Below are 19,758 nucleotides of genomic sequence, written 5' to 3'. Positions count from 1 at the left end.
TCAAATATTTGTTCCTCATAGTTGTGGTAAAAGATGTGTCCTCTGGGCCCTTCATGTGTGGGTCTGTGAGTCTAACCTGATAAATCTACTCTAGCATGCCAATTTCCCTAAGCCTTTGAATATTTTTTTTTATTTTGAATATATTCTTCTGTAGTATACCAAGGCAGGTCTGGTACTTCAACTTGATTTATTGTAGGCCATTGATTAATCCATGCTTCAGCAACCCAACCAAATAAAGTATTAGACTGTTTCCTAACTTCTCAAGCTGAAACATTGAATGAAGAATCTGTGCTTAGTGGACCCATATCAATGAACTCAGACTGACCCATCTTTATGTTCCTTGCACCATTACCCCATATCCTTAATAGCCCTTCCCACACGTGTTCCCCAGGTTTCTGTACGTATAAGAAAAGTCAAGCAGTTCTTTTTGAGTGTAGTGTACCTCCTCCTGCATCACACTTTGTACTCCACCTTTTGGGGCTCGCTGGGACTTAAGTCTAGTTATAGGTCTAGAGCCAGAATCAGTAGTGTGGAATTGTTTCGAGAACATTCAGCATTGTCTTGTATAGCATCTGCTTCAGGTGATGCCCCATGTAATAACTGAGGCAAGGGCCCTTTAGATACATCTGGGCTAGGGCTAATCTCATTAGATGGGAGTGGAGGGGCTAATGGTTTTTTTGGCCAGGGTGGTTTAGTAGACAAACATGAAGTAATCTCTTCAGATAGAAGTGGTTCTACTGGCAGGTGTGATTCAGCAGGATTTAGGGGTTCAGTGTTTCCAGCTTCCTGATTATCTGCTTATATGTGCCCATCTCAAGTTTCAGAATCTTATTTCTTCCAAATCAATGCCCTTACTTTAACTTCAGACACCTCTCGAGGTTGGCAATTGAGCAGGCATTGTAATTCAGCCATTCTTAGAGTAAGACTCTGGGTTTGGTTTTGGCAATATCAGCTCTGTTACTACAAGAAATGAGGCTTTCTTTCAAAGCAGAAGTGGAAATTTTGAGGTCATTTATGTGGCACTTGAGCTTTGACTCAGGCACCCTGAGTTCATCTCTTTATCCAGTTTTTCTTGCGACAGTAGGACCAACCAACTAGCTTCCCTGTACTTCTCATTCTGACAAAAATGTAGAAAGGTATCACATGTGTGTTCGCTCAGAGCCTTGCCTTTCACCAATACCTGATCTATTGGTGGTGATGTATTGCATATTTGTATTACCACCTTACACTGTGGATTAGCAGTGACTTCTTTACTGCTGAAAGCAATCATCAGCATCTTTAAGACCAACCAGACTTGAGAACCAATTTAGAAAAGTCATCCTTGCAATTTTCTCTAGAACTACTGTTGGTACCAAATGTCTTAGGCTAGGTACTCTAGAGAAGCAAAACCATTAAAGCATATAAATAAATAAATATAGAGAGAGATTTACATCAAGGAAACAGCTTACACGGTTGTAAAGGCTGAAACATCCCAAGTCTCTGGATCAGGATAGAGGCTTGTCCTGAGTCATGTAGGCACAGGGCCTGGCAAAATCTCGATGGGCAAGTTGGAGAGCAGGACTCTTGCTCACAGGCTGTGAGGGTTGATGAATCCCAAGTTAGGCAGGTAAGCTGCTAGCTAAAGTCCCAAGAACCAGAGATCAGACAAATTGGAGCCAGCTGCAGGATCTAGAGTGAACAAAAAGCCAGAACGTCTGCTTATATTCAGATGCAGGCGACATGCCCAAGGAAACTCCCTTTCAACTGATTGGTTACTCACAGCAGATCCCATCATGGGAGTGATCACTTATAAACACTAAGAATCATGACCTAGCCAAGATGACACACAATCTTAACCATCACAACCTGTTAGTCATTGTATAGTGTCCTTCCTTATCCTTTATAGTCTTTTAAAGTCTATTTTATCAGAGATTAATATTGTCACTTCTACTCTTTCTTGGTTATTGTATGCTTTATACATTTTTTTCTGATGTTTCAGTTTTAGTTTGATTATGTCTTTGTGTCTAAGATGTGTCTGTTGTAGATAGCATATAGATGAATCATGGTTTTTTTTTTTTATTTTTTTTAATCCTTTCTGCCACTCTCTGTTTCTTTACTGGTTCATTTAGGCCATTTACGTTCAGTGTAACTATTGATAGGTATGAGTTTACTGCTGCCATGTTGTTGTATTTTGTTTTTTATTTGTGTGTGTATGGTGTTGGTGGTTTCTTTGTTCCGCTTAATTTTGTGTTGAGTTTTTTTTGTTTATGTATTTTCTTTTCCTCTCTTTCGTTATTGTTGATTTTGTGTTTGTGATGCCTTTATGTTTTTCTTTTTTATTTTAATGGGTGCGTTTGTTAGCTTCCTTTGTGGTTACCTTGAAATTTACCTTTATTTTTCTAAGTTTAAACCAGTCTTTTTCTTCTTGATATTGCCATGACTCCCTCTCCATTCGGAAGTTCTGTGACTGCAGTGTTTATTCCATTTTTTTTTTTTTTGTTAAGACGTTTTCATCGTTTATATATTGATATCTCTGGTTCCCTATTTTTCAGTCTTTTATCTTTGTTTTATTTTTGAGAATTCCTTATCTGGGTTGGTATCCAGTTGATCTGTCCTGTGTCCCAGTCTTTGATTGTTGTCTGGTGACATTGATTCTCTAACCAGAGGACTTTAATATTTCTTGTAAATTTTGTCTGGTTTTATAAATTCCCTTAATTTCTGCTTATCTGGAAATGACCTACTTTTACCATTGTATCTGAGAGATAATTTTGGTGGGTATGCAGTTCTTGGCTGGCATTTTTTTCCTTCAGGGCTTTATATGGGTTGTCCCATTGCCTTTTTACCTGCATGGTTTCTGCTGAGTAATCAGAGTTTAATCTTATTGGTTCTCCTTTGTAGGTTAACTTTTTGTTTATCTCTAGGCATTCTCATCTCAGATTCTTTCTCTTTGGTTTTGGAAAGTTTGATTATGATATGTCTTTGTGACCTTCTTTTCAGGTATCTTGTATGGGGTTCATTGAGCTTCTCATATATCTTCTTGTCTTTCATGATATTGGGGATTTTTTTTTTGCCATCAAATCTTCCATAATTCTCTCTGTGTTTTCCATTAACTCCACCGCTTTTCTTGAACTCTGATCACTCATAGGGTTTTCCTCTTGATAGTATCCCACATGATCCTTAGGCTTTCTTCATTTTTTTAAATTCTTTTTTGTTATTTTTCCTCAAGCAAATTGGTGTCAAGGGATTTATCTTCAATATCTCTGATTCTGACTTCCATTGTCTCAATTCTGCCCCTACCCTTCTATTGAGTTGTCTAATTCTGAAACTTTATTGTTAATCTTTCGGATTTCTGGTTGCTGTTATTATATGGTTTTAGAAGCCTGTTTATTCTGTCGTTTTATTCTTGTATTGTTTTCCTGAATTGTTCTATTGCTTTGTCGGTGTGTTCCTTGGTTTGGTCTATGTTTTGCCTGATCTCCTTCTTGATTTCTTGAAGAGATCTATGTATTAGTCTTTTGAATTCTTTATCATGTAGTTCCATTGCCTTATCTTCCTCTGGAAGGTTGTCTAGTTTTTTATTTTGGTCATTTACTGGAGGCATCTTGTCCTGCTTCTTTATGTGATTTGATATTGACCGTTGTCTCCAAGGCATCAATAAGTCATTTTATTTATTTATGTGTTTATCGTGTTTTGTTTACTGTGTCCTGAACTTTTACTTTGTTTTGTTTTCTTTTGATACATCCAAGTAGGCTGGGTGTGTCTGCTACTCTGGTTGTTAGTGCCATTGAAGCTCTCACCTCCTGTCACCAGGTGGTTGGAGTGGCCACTAGGTTTGTGAGCCCAGGAGTCTGTTTACTGTTCTTGCAGGGGTGCCGAAGATATAGATCAAGTTTTTGCTGAGGTAATAAATCTGTCCTGCTGGACACCTGGCTGTGGCTGCAGGCGATGTTCTCCCTGGTTGTCGTATTGGGTGTCTTGTGTGCTCTGCTCCTTACTAGCTGGTCAGGACGCAGGTGCCCAAGTTGTCAGTCACTGAATGTGTAGCATGGAGACTCACCTACAGTCCTGGGTGGGCAGGACTGTGTTGGAGTATTCGGAGCAGGAACAGGGCTGGTTGCATTGGGGGTGATGTATGGGACAAGACAGAGGGCTCTTGGCTGCCCCTGGGTGCCCAGATGTAGGGTTTCCCTCTGTCTACTAGAGTATGTAGTGGGAGGGTTGTTAGTGTAGCTGTTTCTTGTGTGCCTAGTGCCTTTGGGTGGAGGGGTTGGAAGGCAATGTTAATTCTCAAGCCCCTGCTATGGGTGAGTAGGTGGAGTCAGTCATACTGCTGGCCCTCATGGCCTGGGTGTGAGTGGGTGAGGCTCCTTTTTAAGGGACAGGGTGGTGCTGGATGTCGCAAATCTACAATTCCCACTTGGCTGCTGCAGGTGAAAATAGGCTTCAGGTGGCTGCTTTCTCTGTTTTGTCCTAATGAGAGAGTGCTTTGTAGGATCAGCCTGCAGTGCAATGGGCAGGTGGTCGATGCGGGCGAAGGGCACTGCAAGTCTGTGGATACCAGTGCGAGTGGCTGAGTGAAGGAGCAGGTGCCTCTGGACCTGGCTGTGAGTTCCTGGCTTAGGGAGTGTGGAGGTGTTAAACGCTGCCAGTCTGGTGTGGGAGCAGGGAGGGAAATGGATAAGGAGAAGGGCGTGCTTCTTGGCTGTGGAGCTCTGGTGGGGGAAGGGGTCTGGTGCACACAAGATGGGTTAGGAGCTTGCGCTTAACTTTTGCAAGTCTGGTGTTGCTCCTGTTTGGTTCTGGATGTACATGTAGATTTGCTGCTGGTTGGCTGCACCAGATGGGATGAGTTTTGCCTTAATTTGTGTGCACCCTGCAGATTTGGGTAGCAGGACGCCAGTGATCCTGTGATAAGTAATTTCCTGTTTTCACTGTTTTTGAATTGTCTCCCCTTCCACCTATCACTCAGTCCAATTCTTTAGCTTTGTCTTTAATGATTAGGGTTCCTAGATTGTCATATATATCCTGGTCACTTGTTTTTTTGGGTCTTTGTCATAAGAGGGATGACGTAAAGAGTTTGATTATTCCACATTCTTATCCCTGCCCATTGCTTTTATTAATTTGTTTTTTGTCAGGAGTTTTGTTTTTTATTTTGATGTAGAAAAGTTTATCAATCTTTTCTCTTTTGACTTCTGGGCTTTGGGTGGATTTTTCCTACTCCCAAGTGGTAAAGAAATTTGCCTCCTTTTTTATTTATAGTTCTTCAATGGTTTCAATTTTTACAATTAAATCTCAGATCCATTTAGAATTTATCTTTGTATGAGATGTATTAAATGCACCTAGTTTTATATTTGTTCAAATGGATATACAGGCCTATGTTTTTGCCATTAATTTGAGATGCTGCCTTTGTAATAAAATTTTTGGTGCAATTTCGTCTGTTAATGAATTTTCTATTCTGTTTCATTTGATTTGCCTATTCATGTGTAAGCAGCAAAGCGCTTTAATTATAAAACCTCTATAATATGTTTTAATAGCTGATAGACCTATTTCCCCTTCATTGCTCTTTGTTTTCAGCTTATTTTCTCTTTTTTTTTGCTTATTAATTTTTCAAAGTGAAATTATAGTAAACTTGCCTAGGACAACACACACAGAAAACACCCTGATAGTATTTTTACTGGGATCACATTATATTTATAAATTAACTTGATGAAATGGTCATCTTTATTTTATTGAGTCTTTCTATTCCCAAACATTTTATGTTTTTTTTATTTGTTTAAGCCTATTTTTATCTTTTTTGTATGTTTCATAGTTTTCTCATATGAATGAGAACATTTTTTCTTAAGTTTATGCCTAGATATTTCAGTATTTCTTTTCCTATCGTAAAGAGGCTCTTCCTGACTGGTTTGAAGTTGCATATTGATATTAATTTTTATGTTGATATTTAGCCTACTATGTTATTAGTATTTCTTTCTGTCTTTCATAATTGTTCCACTGATTCTTTGGGGTTTTTCTATATGTATAATCATATAATCATATCATCTGCAAATAAAGTTTAACTCTTCATTTCCCATTCTTATACCTCTAATGATTTTATCATCTTTAGTTGTATTGGCTGACACCTCCAATACAAAGTTAAATAGTAGTGGAGACAGTGGGCATCCTTATATTGCTCCTGACTTTAGTGGGAAAACCTGTGGTGTTTTCCCTTTAAGTAGTACTGGTTTTGGGGATAAAGTACATATATATTATGTTAGGAATGAATCCATCAATTAATAAAATGTTAAGTGTTATTTCTACATGATGGATGTTGGGTTTTGTCTAATGCCTTTTTGAAGTCTGTGGTAAATATCAAATGGTTTTTCTCCTTAATTCTTTTATTAAGATGAATTATATTAATGGATTTCCTAACACCATCCTTGCATTCCTGAGATAAACCTCACTTGCCCTTGACGTATGATTTATGTGTTTAGCTATATGCTTATAAAAGACTAGTGGGCAGCCCCTTCCATGAACACTTCATTATTCTCAATAGAACTCAGCATTACACCCAGGCTCCATATGTAGAGATGGTCCAGCGTTTGTTTCTGTGAGACATCCTGAAACAACAGTCCAGGCATGCCTGGTCTGGTCCATTTCCATTGCTTCTGTTGATATTGGCTGTCTCTACTGGGTAAAGAAGTACTCTGTTAGTCATCGAGTGTTGCTATAACAGAAATACCACAAGTGCATGGCTTTAACAAAGAGAAATTTATTTTCTCACAGTCTAGTAGGCTAGAAGTCCAAATTCAGGGTGTGAGGCCCATGGGAAGGCTTTCTCTGTTGGCTCAAGAGGAAGTCCTTGTCATCAATCTTCCCCTGTACTAGGAACTTCTCTGTGCAGGAACCCTGGGTCTAAAGGATGCGTTCTGCTTCCAGCACTGCTTTCTTGGTGGTATGAGGCCCCAGCTTTCTGCTTGCTTCCCTTTCCTTTTATCTCTTGTAAGATAAAAGGTGGTGTAGGCCACACCCCAGGGAAACTCCCTTTACATTGGATCAGGAATGTGACCTGAGCAAGAGTGTTACATCCCACCCTAATTGTCTTTAACCACAGGCAGAGATTATGAGTTATAACACACAGGAAAATCACAAAATGGAGGACAGCTATACAATACTGGGAATCATGGCCTAACCAAGTTGATATACACATTTTTGGGGGGACATAATTCAATTCATGACACCTACATTAGTTTGTCCCAGTCCCCATTTACCCACTGTCTTGGACTGGGTTCTCTAGAGAAGCAAAACCAGTGAAGTATCTATCTATCCATCCATCTGTCCGTCTGTCCGTCCATCCATCATCTATCTATCCATCTATCTATCTAGTCTGTCTATCTATCATCTATCTACCTACCTATCTGTCTGTCTGCCTGTCTATCTGTCTGTCTATATCTATGTCAAGGAAATGGCTCATGAGGTTATAAAAGGCTGGAAAGTCCTAAGTCCGTGGGTCAGGCTGGAGGCTTCTCCTGACTCATGTAGCAGCAGGGGCTGGTGAACCCAAGATCAGCAGGTCAGACAACAGGCCTGGCTCATAGGCTGCAAAGCCTAATAAATCCCAAGATCCACAGGTAAGCTGCTGGCTCAAGACCGAAGAACTGGAGGTCACATGAACAGGAGCCAGCTGCAGGAACCAGAATGAGCAAAAGCTATCGAGCCTTGCCAGAAAGTCTGCCTATGTTGGATGCAGGTCGCACCCCTAAATAAACATCCTTTCAACTGACTGGGTACTCACAGCAGATCCTGTCACAGAGGTGATCACATTATATTAGATATCATCATGGAAGTGATCACATCATTATACAACTGGCAAACTACATTGTAACTACCAAACCACTGAGAATCATGGCCCAGCCAAGTTGACACACAACCGTAACCATCACAGTCCACCATGCTACAGCCTTGCTGTCTTCTTTCTGCTCCTCCATTTTGTCACATTCCTTCCCAACTTGGGGCTTTTGTACAGATGTCCTGCTCTTTGGACTGCTCTTCCTCTAGTCTTTGCATGGCTGGCCATTTCTGACCATTCAGATTTCAATTCAAATGTCACCTCAGTGAGACTTTTCCTGAGCACTCAGTGTGGCCAGTCAGTCTGTTTTAGATCACCTTGTTTGCATTCTCTACTGCCTGATGTTATTTATTTACCTGCTTATGTGCTGTTTACCTCTTCCAAGTAGAATATGAGCTCCATTAGATCAGTGCCTGGAACACAGAGGCACTGACAAAATAGTTGTTAAATGAATGTCAACACGGATGAAATAATATAGCAACTAATAATGTAGCAAATGTTTATTGAAGATGTCTATACCAGTGAGGAAGCTTTGTTTGCCTCCCTTTACGTTTTTTCTGTCACGTTTTCTGATGCCAATTCTACCTTTGACCTTCACTATTCCAGTTTAAGGAGCCCTGGTGGTTCAGTGGTTAAAGCACTTGGCTGTTAACCAAAAGGTCAGTAGTTTGAACCCACCAGCCTCTCCATGGGAGAAAGATATGGCAGTTTGCTTTTGTAAAGATTTACAGCCTTTGAAAATCTATGGGGCCGTTTTACTCTGTCCTGTAGGGTTTCTATGAGTTGGATTGATTCGATGGCAGTGGGTTTGGTTTTTTGGGTATTCCTCGTCAGTTTCCAAGTGATTGCCAACTCTGTATACTATTGTCTGTCCTAAAAAGCTTGCCTGCCTAAAGGCCCCAATTTGCCCCATCCCTGAATTCCCTCCACAACCAATCCCAACTGGTGAGAAGAAACCTATCATGTGTCACAGCCCTTACTTGTGTACATTTAGGCTACAGGTGGAGCTGGGCATACACCTGTATACTGATGTGTATTGGCACGGGATACTGAGATACTGGTCAGGAACAGGGCAGGTGGGATGAAGCCTTCCCAGCCTGGTAGCCAGGTCACGCTCACTTGCATTCTAGGGTGAATTCCTGTGTCCATTGCTCATTGACTGAAGGGCTAGAACTTAGCCCTACCTGTGTCCATTGCATTCTAGGGTGAATTCCTGTGTCCATTGCTCATTGACTGAAGGGCTAAGTTCTAGCCCTTCAGTCAATGAGCAATGGACACAGGAATTCACCCTAGAATGCAAGTGAGCGTGACCTGGCTACCAGGCTGGAAAGGCTTCATCCCACCTGCCCTGTTCCTGACCAGTATCTCTAACCCAGACAGCGAGTCTGGTGGGTGAGACCCAACAACCACAGTGTGTTAGGAGTAATGGTTCTGCTTGGTGGATGCAGAGGAGTGATCCTGAACACACGGTCTTTTTACTTACAGGCAGACTCAAAGGAGAGAGGGACACTGGCTGAAAAGGGTGAGGGACCCCAAGCAAGTGGTCTGAGGTTCAGGGGGAACAATCATGCTAATTAAGGAAGCCAAGGCAGTGCAATTAATACGGGTTAAGTTAGTCCGGTGGTGTCAGGGAAAGGCTTTGAATTAAAGGATCTGCCTTTGCCCAGGGCTTATCTAGTGTCTGGTCTGAGGCTTAAACATATGACTTTCTCACCAGCTGATGGGTCCAACTGTTGCTCTTTTCCCTTAGCACCTGGGGCAGACCCAGATACAGGACCAGGTTGGTCTCTTCTAGTACTGGAGTAAAAGGCCCCAGGTAGTAGAGCTGGGTGGGGCTTGGAAGACTGGACCTGGCCTCCCTCCCCCCAACTTTTCTTTTTAATCAGCGCGGTTTTATGTTTTAAAAACTAATTTATTTTCAAGTAAATGAATATCTGAGGTGACATAAAAGGATTCACCTGTTGGAAAAGTGGGAAGTACCTTGGAAATCCACTTAACAGTTATTTCTAGAGGGAGAAAACTTGACTGAGACCATTTTACTACAGGGTAGTGGTTCTGCCTTACAGTCACTTGGAAGGCTTGTTAAAGCTAATTGTTAGGTCCCATTTCCTGAGTTTCTGATTTAGTAGGTCTGAAGTGGGGCCTGATAATTCGCGTTTCCAAGTTTCCAGGCAATGCTGGTGCTCCTGGGGCCACATTTAAAAAAATTTTTATTTATTGTGCTTTAAGTGAAAGTTTACAAATCAAGTCAGTCTCTCATAGAAAAAGTTACATACACCTTGCTGTGTACTCCTAGCTGCTCTCCCCCTAATGAGACAGCACGTTACTATTGTCTACCTTGTATTCCCTGTGTCCATTCAACCAGTGCCCCGCTATGCCTTCTCATCTTGCCTCCAGACAGGAGCTTTCCATAGTCTTATGTATCTTCTTGAGCCAAGAAGCTCACCCCTCACCAGTATCATTTTCTATCTTACAGCCCAGTCTGATCCCTGTCTAAAGAGTTGGCTTCGGGAATAGTTCCATCGGGCTAACAAAGAGTCCGGGAACCATGAGTTCCAGGGTCCCTTCTAGTCTCAGTCAGACCATTAAGTCTGGTCTTTTTACCTGGGTCCACATTTTTAGAACAACTGCCAGAGGGTAATCCATTTATTCACCATGATATGAAAGAAAATGTTATATATTGTGCTTCAGGCCAACCATTGCTTTGAACAGCTTTTATTGATATGCTTGTTTATGTCTCCTTTGAACAGGTATTTTGATGTTGGACTGCATAATTTCCTAATTCGGTAAGCCAGTAATTTTTATTTTAGGTATCATTGAATAGCATCTCTATTATGGAAGACTAAAATGGAAAATAAAATATTTGATAAATAATGATAAATAATTGTGTACTTGTCAAGAAAATATCACTAACACTATGTTGTGCCTACCACAATCATGCATGAGATTATCCTTTTTAAATCAAGGAAACCTTTGTTTAAAGGTATTTGTATCTGAAGTGATAGTTACCTGAGAGCTTGGGAAAGCTTAGTTCTGACTACCAGCCACTGAAATAACTAATGGAAAAATGAAGAGTGCCAATTTTACTCAAACATTAAACAGCCCACTTAACTCATTTTCCCTATATTGGGTTTATTATGTCTAAACTGAATCTACTGGTTGTTTTGCAGCCATGAAGATACAGCCTTGTTCATAACTGAAAGAGATTACAGGTAGCAGTTTGTATCCTAGTTTATTTGTGATTTTACTAGAGCTGGCCTGTGAGACATAATCATTTCAAATAGCTCTTAAAACAAATCTTAGCTCTTAAATCTTAAATCTGATTAACTGGAAATATACCAGAATGTTAACATGCTGGTATGGGTATGCATATTTTTCTGCTATCAACTTTGCTGCATTTTCTAATTTTTTTTCTGATATCCTTTTTTTTTTTAATTTCTCATTCAAAAATTTATACATATATTGTCTTGTGACATTGGTTGCAATCCCCACAATTTGACACCATGCTCCCCCTTCCCACCCTGGTTTCCCTGTATCCATTCATCCAGTGCTTGTCCCTTCCTGCCTTCTCTCCTTGCTTTGGGGCAGAAGTTGCCCACTGGGTCTCACGTATTTGATTGAACTAAGAAGCATGCTCCTCACATGTGTCATTGTTTGTTTTATAGGCCTGTCTAACCTTTGTCTGAAAAGTGGATTTTGGGAGTGGCTTCAGTTCTGGCTTAACAGAGTGTCCTGGAGCCATAGTCTCAGGGGTTCCTCCAGTCTCTGTCAGACCAATAAGTCTGGTTTTTTTTTGTTAATTTGAATTCTGTTCTACATTTTTCCCCTGTTCTGTCCAGAACTCTGTGTTGTGATTCCTGTCAGGATGGCAAATTTTTTTTTACACTGAGACTAAATTACTGTAACAGTGGTGAAAAATGATGATTAAAATGGCCTGTCAGAAATGAATCAGGGAAATAATAATAGTTGCCAACGACTGTAAGCTAAAGACTACAAGGAAACTAGAAATCGTATAATGTAATTTGCCTTCTACAAATATGTGACCCTAAATGCTAATTATTTCTGTCCAATACCTAACATTTAAGCTAGAGAAATACAAAGAACCTGTAGATCAATGTGGTTTTGGGTAGGTGTATGGGGGTTCTGTTCTCCATAGTACCTGGCCACCTTCCTGTTGGTAAGATGCTCTCCGAGGGGAAGTGTAGATCATTGTCATCACCTTTATCCTAAGCCAACAGCATTTCCTCTGTGCCAGATTGCATATGATGATGTTCAAAGAGAGGCCACACATACCTTGTCTTCTCCTCCAGGGGCCTCATCCATGGCTGCACATTGAAATCTCCTGGGCTTAACTCTGACCCAGGAAATATGAATTGTCCTGAATTTCTCTGGCATAGCACACAGTGTAAATCACTACCTTTGACTGGACACATGGGTAAATGCATTTTAACAGGAGGAGTAAAATACCAGTGGTCACAGGAAAGGCAGGCATAGGAATTTCATGTCTTAGCTGATTAGAAAAAGCTGTTTACCTCGGGAAATAGTTTGAATTATTTTGAGTGGAAGTCTTTGGTGTTTTGTGCTACTTCAGTGGTATTGATTACATAATTCCTTGCAGTGAAAGCAAGTTTTATACTTACTTCCTCTACTGAGTTTCTTGAGGGCAGGAATCATGTCTTAATCATCTTTCTATGATTAAATTCCGCTGCTATTCATAAGGTTTTCACTGGCTCATTCTTTTTAGAAGTAGACTGCCGGTTCCTTCTTCCTAGTCTGTTGTAGTCTGGAAGCTCAGCTGAAACCTGTCCTCCATGGGTGACCCTGCTGGTATCTGAATACCAGTGGCATAGCTTCCAGCATCACAGCAACATGCAAGCCCCCAGAGTACAACAGACTGACAGAGCAAATAATCCTAGAAGCTGGACTAAGTGAAGAAGAATGGGGCATCAGGATTGGAGGAAGACTCATTAACAACCTGTGTTATGCAGATGATACACTCTTTCTTGCTGAAAGTGAAAAGGACTTGAAGCACTTACTGATGAAGATCAAAGACCAAAGGCTTCAATATGGATTATACCTCAACTTTAAGAAAACAAAAATCCTCACAACTGGACCAATAAGCAACATCCTGATAAACGGAGAAAAGCTTGAAGTTGTCAAGGATTTCATTTTACTTGGATCCATAACCAATACCCATGGAAGCAGCAGTCAAGAAATCAAAAGACGCATTGCATTGGGCAAATCTGCTGCAAAGAACCTCTTTAAAGTGTTCAAGAGCAAAGATGTCACGTTGAAGACTAAGGTGCGCCTGACCCAAGCCATGGTATTTTCAATTGCATCATATACATTTGAAAGCTGGGCAATGAATAAGGAAGGCCGAAGAATTGACGCCTTTGAATTGTGGTATTGGAGAAGAATATTGAATATACCATGGACTGCCAAAAGAATGAACAAATCTGTCTCGGAAAAAGTATAACCAGAATGCTCCTTACAAGCAAGGATGGTGAGACTGTGTCTTACATACTTTGGATGTGTTGTCAGGAGGGATCAGTCCCTAGAGAAGGACATCATGCTCGGTAAAGTACAGGGTCAGCAGAAAAGAAGAAGACCCTCAACGAGGTGGATTGACACAGTGGCTGCAACAATGGGCTCAAGCATAACAATGATTTAAGGATGGTGCAGGACCCAGCAGTGTTTTGTTCTGTTGTGCACAGGGCCACTTTGAGTCAGAATAGACTCAATAGCACCTAATGGCAACAACAAAAAGAGCATGCTTAGATTCAGAGATTGTGTGGAATCAACCTTCAACTAACATTTGTGGTAGATAAATGAGTGAATGAATGAAATGATACAGAAAGGACAGGAAAGGCGAAGATTAAGAAGAATCTATTCAATTGTTTATTCAACAAATCATTATTAAGCATACAGTGTATGATTTCTTGAATATGACTAGGAATATCATAGTTAGCAAAAATAGCATGGTCCTAGATTTTGTTTAACTTATAGACTACTAAGGTAAAGAGAAATAATTTAAATAATTGTAAACATAATTAGAAGTATGATACATGCTTTTAAAGGAGAAGAACAGAATACTGTAAGAATATTTTGTACCTGGTTCATTCAAGTATGAGATGGGAGGCTTCACTCTAAACCAAGATGGAGTAAAAGGAACTGGATTTACCTTTCTTTCTGAAACAACTTAAAAACTGGGGAAAATATAGAAACAATGATTTTCATGCACTGGGGACTAGGAAACAAAGCACAGTGATCCATAAGAGAAAGAAAACAGTTATTGCCAAGCTTACTGTCTGGACAGAATTTTCAGGCTATAGCACAGGGAGAGGGAATGCAGGCAGAGCCCAGCAGCCTCCTTGAGTTAGGAGAGACTTGGGAGGCTAAGATAGTTAGAGTACACAAGCAAAAGTACAGCAGAGGAAAGAGCTCTCAGAAGGAGAGCACTGGAGATCTGCAGAGGGTCCCCTTTGAATATTCAAATGAGTACTGATCAGCACATGTGTTATGGATTGAATCGTGTCCTCTAAAAATGTGTGTAAACTTGAGTAGGCCATGATTCCCAGTAGTGTGTGGATGTCCTCCATTTTGTGATCTGATGTATTTATCCTGTGTGTTGTAAATCCTAACCTCTATAATGTTAATGAGAAAGAATTAGAGGCAGTTATATTAATGAGACAGGACTCGATCTACAGGATTAGGTTTTATCTTGAGTCAATCTCTTTGAGATATAAAAGAGAGAAGTGATCAGAGAGGAGAAGGACCTCATACTACCAAGAAAAAAGTAGTGGGAGCAGAGCACATCCTTTGGACCGATGGTCCCTACACTGAGAAGCTCTTAGACCAAGTGAAGATCGATGACAAGGACCTTCCACTAGAACCAATACAGAGAGAAATCGTTTATCCTGAGTTCAGACTTCTAGCCTCCTAGACCGTGAGAGAACAAATTTCTGTTTGTTAAAGATACCCAGTTGTGGTATTTCTGTTATAGCAGCACTAGGTAACTAAGACCATATGCATCTGGTGGAGCTACCTGAGCTACAGTATATAAAAACAATATCGTATGACAAATAAGTGAGTTTATCCCAGGAAGGCAAGATTGATTAAACATTTAAAAAACCAATCAATTTAATTCAATATTTACAGGCTAAAAAAAAAATTATAGGATTATCTCAATCATTGCAGAAATGGCATTTGTCAAAATTCAGCATCCATTTCTGATCAAAAACTCTCAGCTAACCAGAAGCAGAAAGGGACATTCTCAACCTGATAAAGGACATCTTTGAAAAACCTATAGTTTACTTCATACCTGTAAAGAAAGACTGAGTGCTTCTCTCTAAGATCAGGGACAAGGCAAGGATGTCTGTTCTCACCAGTTCTGTTCAACATTGTACTGGAAGTTCTAGCCAGTACAGTGAGGGAAAAAAGGACGTTCATATTAGAAAGACATCAAGGTTGGAAGGGAAGTAGTAAAACACTTTGTTGGAGAGTAACATGATTGCCTGTGTTGACAATGCTATGGAATTTACATAAAAGCTACCAGACCTATTAAGTGAGAATAACAAAGTTGTAGGATACATGATCGATATGCAAAATTTAATTGTATCTCTCTGTATTAAAAAAAAAAATATTAGCAAGAATAAATTAGAAATTAAAATTTAGAAATACCATTTGCAATAGCATCAAATTTTATAAATTATTTAATAATGGATCTGACGAAAATGTGTAGGACCTATACACTGAAAGTTATAAAATGTTGAGAAAAATTATTAAGGAGGACCAAAATAAATGGAGAGATAGGCTATGTTCATGAATTGGAAGACTCAATATTGTCAAGATATTAATTCTCACCAAATTAATAGATTCAACTTGTACACGAAATTAATAGATTCAACTTGTACATGAATAGCACCTTTCAAACTGGAAATAGGCCAATTGTCAATAAAAATCTCAACTGGCTTTTTTCTTTTTGGTAGAAAATGAAAGGCATATTTTAAATTATTTATAGAAATGCAGAGGTCTAGAATAACACAAATTTGAGTAAGAACAAAGTTGGAGGATTTACATGATCTGATTTCAAGTCTGATGATAAATCAAAACAATGTGGTATTGGGGTAGACAGAGACAAATGGATCAACAGAACAGAAAAAAGAGTCTAGAAATAGCCCATGCCTATATGGTCAATTGAGCTTTGGCAAAGGTACAAAGGCAGTTAAGTGGAGAAAAGATAGTCTTTTCAAGAAATGGTGCTAGAACAATGGATATATGTATGCAAAATAATAATAATCTTTGAGGGAGCCTTACACCATATGTAAAAGTTAACTCAAAATGGATCATAGAGTTTAGTTACAAGTGAAACTTAAAGCTGTAGAAGTAATCAAAGGAGAAAAGACCCTGAAACTTGTAGAAGAAAACAGGAGAAAATTTTGTGACTTTGAATTAAGCAAAGATTTCTAAATATGACACCAAAAGCAAGATTCAAAAATGATAAATAGAACTTTTTTTTTTTTATTGTGCTTTAGGTGAAAGTTTACAGCTCAAGTTAATTTCTTATACAAAAATTTATGTACATATTGGTATGTGACACTAATTGCAATCCCTGTAATATGACTGCACATTTCCCCTTTCCACCCTGGGTTTCCCCTGTACATCCAACCAGTTCCTATCCCTTTCTGCCTTCTCATCCTGCCTCCAGACAGGAGCTGCCCATTTAGTCTCCCTGTGTTTGCTTGAACTAACAAGCACATTCTTCACGAGTATTATTTTTTATGTTTTATAGTCCAGTCTAATCTTTGTCTGAAGAGTGGACTTCGGGAATGGTTTAAGTTCTGAGTTAACAGAGCGTCCAGGGGCCATGGCTTCGAGGATTCCTCCAGTCTCAGTCAGACAATTAAGTCTGGTCTTTTTACGTGAGTTTCACTTCTGTTCCACGCTTTTTTCTTGCTCGGTCAGGGACTCTGTTGTGTTCCCTGTCAGGGCGGTCATTGGTGGTAGCTGGGCACCATCTAGTTCTTCTAGTCTCAGGCTGATGGAGACTCTGATTTATGTGGCCCTTTTGTCTCTTGGGCTAATATTTTCCTTGTATCTTTGGTGTTCTTTATTCTTCTTTTCTCCAGGTGAATTGGGACCAACTGATACATCTTAGATGGTTTCTCACAAGCTTTTAAGACCCCAGATGCCACTCATAGTAGGATGAAGAAAATTTGCTTAATAAACTTTTGTTATGCCAGTTGACCTAGATATTCCTTGAAGCCATGGTCCCCAGATGCCAGCCCTTACTGCTCTGTCCATCAAAGTGTTTGGTTGTGTGCAGGAAATTTCTTTAGCTTTTGCTTTAATCCAGTGGTGCTGACTTCCGGTGTATTGTGTGTTGTCCTTCCCGTCACCTAAGATAATTGTCTGCTATCTAGTTCCCCTCTTCCGTCCACCCCATAATTCGTTTATCCATTCGTCTGTTGATGGGGATGTAGGTTGTTTCCATCTTTTTGCTATTGTGAACAGTGCTGCAATGGACATGGGTGTGCACATATCTATTCACGTGAAGTTTCTTATTTCTCTAGGATATATTCCAAGGAGCAGGATTGCTAAATCATATGGTACTTCTGTTTCTAGCTTTTTAAGGAAGTGCCAAATCGATTTCCAAAGTGGTTGTACCATTTTACATTCCCACTAATAGTGTATAAGTGTTTCAGTCTCTCCACATCCTCTCCAACATTTATTATTTTGTGTTTTTTGGATTAGCACTAGCCTTTTTGTTGGGGTGAGATGGTATCTCATTTTAGTTTTGATTTGCATTTCTCTAATGGCGAGTGATTGTGAGCATTTCTTCATGTATCTGTTAGCCACCTGAATGTCTTCTTTGATGAAGTATCTGTTAATATCCTTTGCCCATTTTTAAATCTGGTTATTTGTCTTTCGGTTGTTGAGGTTTTGCAGTGTCTTATAGATTTTAGAGATTACACTCTGATCAGATATGTCATAGCCGAAAATTTTTTACCAATCTGTAGGTTGTCTTTTTACTCTTTTGGTGAAATCTTTTTGATGAGCACAACCGTTTTTGATTTTGAGGAGGTCCCAGTTATCTAGTTTGTCTTCTGATGTTTGTGCATTGTTAGTTACGGTTTGTATTCTGTTTATGCGATGTATTAGGGCTCCTAGCTTTGTCCCTAATTTTTTGTTTCATGATCTTTATTGTTTTCCATTTTATATGTAGTTCTTTGATCCATTTTGAACTAGTTTTTGTACATGGCATGAGTTATGGGCCTTGTTTCATTTTTTGCAGATCGATATGCAGTTATGCCAGCACCATTTGTTAAAAGAGACTGTCTTTTCCCCATTTAACAGACTTTGGGGCTTTGTCCAATATCAGCTGATCATAGATGAATGAATTTACATCAGGATTCTCAATTCTGTTTTGTTGGTCAATGTATTTTTTGTTGTGCCGGTACCAGGCTGTTTTGACTACCGTGATGGTATAATAGGTTCTGAAATCAGGTAGTGTGAGGCCTCCCAGTTTGTTGTTCTTCTTCAGCAATGCTTTACTTATCTGGGGTCTCTTCCCTCTCCATAAGAAGTTGGTGATTTGTTTCTCCATCTCATTAAAAAATGCTGTTGGAATTTGAACCAGGATTGCATTGTATCTGTAGATCACTTTGGGAAAAATTGAGATTTTCACAATGTTGAATCTTCCTACCCACGAGCAAGGTATGTTTTTCCACTAATGGAGGTCTCTTTTGATTTCTTGTAGTAGCGTCTTTTAGTTTTCTTTGTAGAGGTCTTTTACATCTCTGGTAAGATTTTTTCCTAAGTATTTTATCTTCTTGGGTGGTATTGTAAATGGCATTGGTTTGTTGATTTCCTCTGCAATGTTCTCTTTGTTGGTGTGGAGGAATCTGATTTTTGTATGTTTATCTTGTATCCTGATTCTTTGCTGAAATCCTCTATTAGTTCCAGTAGTTTTCTTGTAGATTCTCTGGGGTTTTCTGTGTATAAGATCATATCATCTGCAAATAGGGGTACTTTTACTTCTTCCTTACCAATCTGAATGCCCTTTATTTCTTTTTTGTGCCTTGTCACTCTGGCTAGGACCTCCAGCACAATGTTGAAGAAGAGTAATGATAAACTAGCACTAGTCAAACTATTTCAGAACATAGAAGAGGAACTGATACTTCCAAATTCATTCTATAAAGGCAGCATAACCCTGATACCAAAACCAGGCAAACCACACACAAAAAAGAAAATTACAAACCAATATCTCTCATGAATATACATGCAAAAATCCTCAACAAAATTCTAGCCAATAGAATTCAACATCATGTCAAAAAAATAATAAACCGTGACCAAGTAGGATTCATACCAGATATGCAAGGATGGTTCAACATTAGAAAATCAATCAATGTAATCCACCATAGAATTAAAAGGAAAGAAAAGAATAATATGATCGTCTCAATTGACATAGAAAAGACATTCAACAAAGTCCAACACTCATTCCTTATTAAGACTCTCAATAAAATAGGTATAGAAGGGAAATTTCACAACATAATGTTGGGCGCTTATGCAAAACCAACAGCCAACATTATTCTTAATGGAGAGAGGCTGAAAACATTCCCCTTGAGAACAGGATCAAGACAAGGATGCTCTTTATCACAACTCCTATTTAACATTGTGCTGGAAGTCCTAGCTAGTGCAATAAGGAAGAAAAATAAATAAAGTCCATCCAAATTGGTAAAGAAGAAGGTAAACTGTCCCTATTTGCAGATGATATGATACTATATGTAGAAAACGCAAAAAACTCTGTGTGACAACTACTGGAACTAATAGAAAGGTTCAGGGGAGTAGCAGGGTACAAGATAAACATACAAAAATCAGTTGGATTCCTATACACCAATAAAGTGAACAATGAAAAGAAAATCAGGAAAACAATACCATTTTTAATAGCCCCT

General features: G+C 39.3%; 1 protein-coding gene across 1 annotated transcript in view; it reads left to right on the top strand.

The window, feature by feature from the left end:
* HHAT (hedgehog acyltransferase) overlaps positions 1-19,758 on the top strand; it is a 640,126-nt gene that overhangs the window by 276,123 nt on the left and 344,245 nt on the right. The window contains exon 8 of the mRNA XM_064273239.1: positions 10,555-10,590. Coding sequence (XP_064129309.1) covers positions 10,555-10,590 — 36 coding nt within the window. The remainder of the gene's footprint in view (positions 1-10,554; positions 10,591-19,758) is intronic.

Source organism: Loxodonta africana, chromosome 20, assembly GCF_030014295.1.
Source record: "Loxodonta africana isolate mLoxAfr1 chromosome 20, mLoxAfr1.hap2, whole genome shotgun sequence".
Taxonomy (NCBI): domain Eukaryota; kingdom Metazoa; phylum Chordata; class Mammalia; order Proboscidea; family Elephantidae; genus Loxodonta; species Loxodonta africana.
This window is presented reverse-complemented; position numbering and strand designations above follow the sequence as displayed.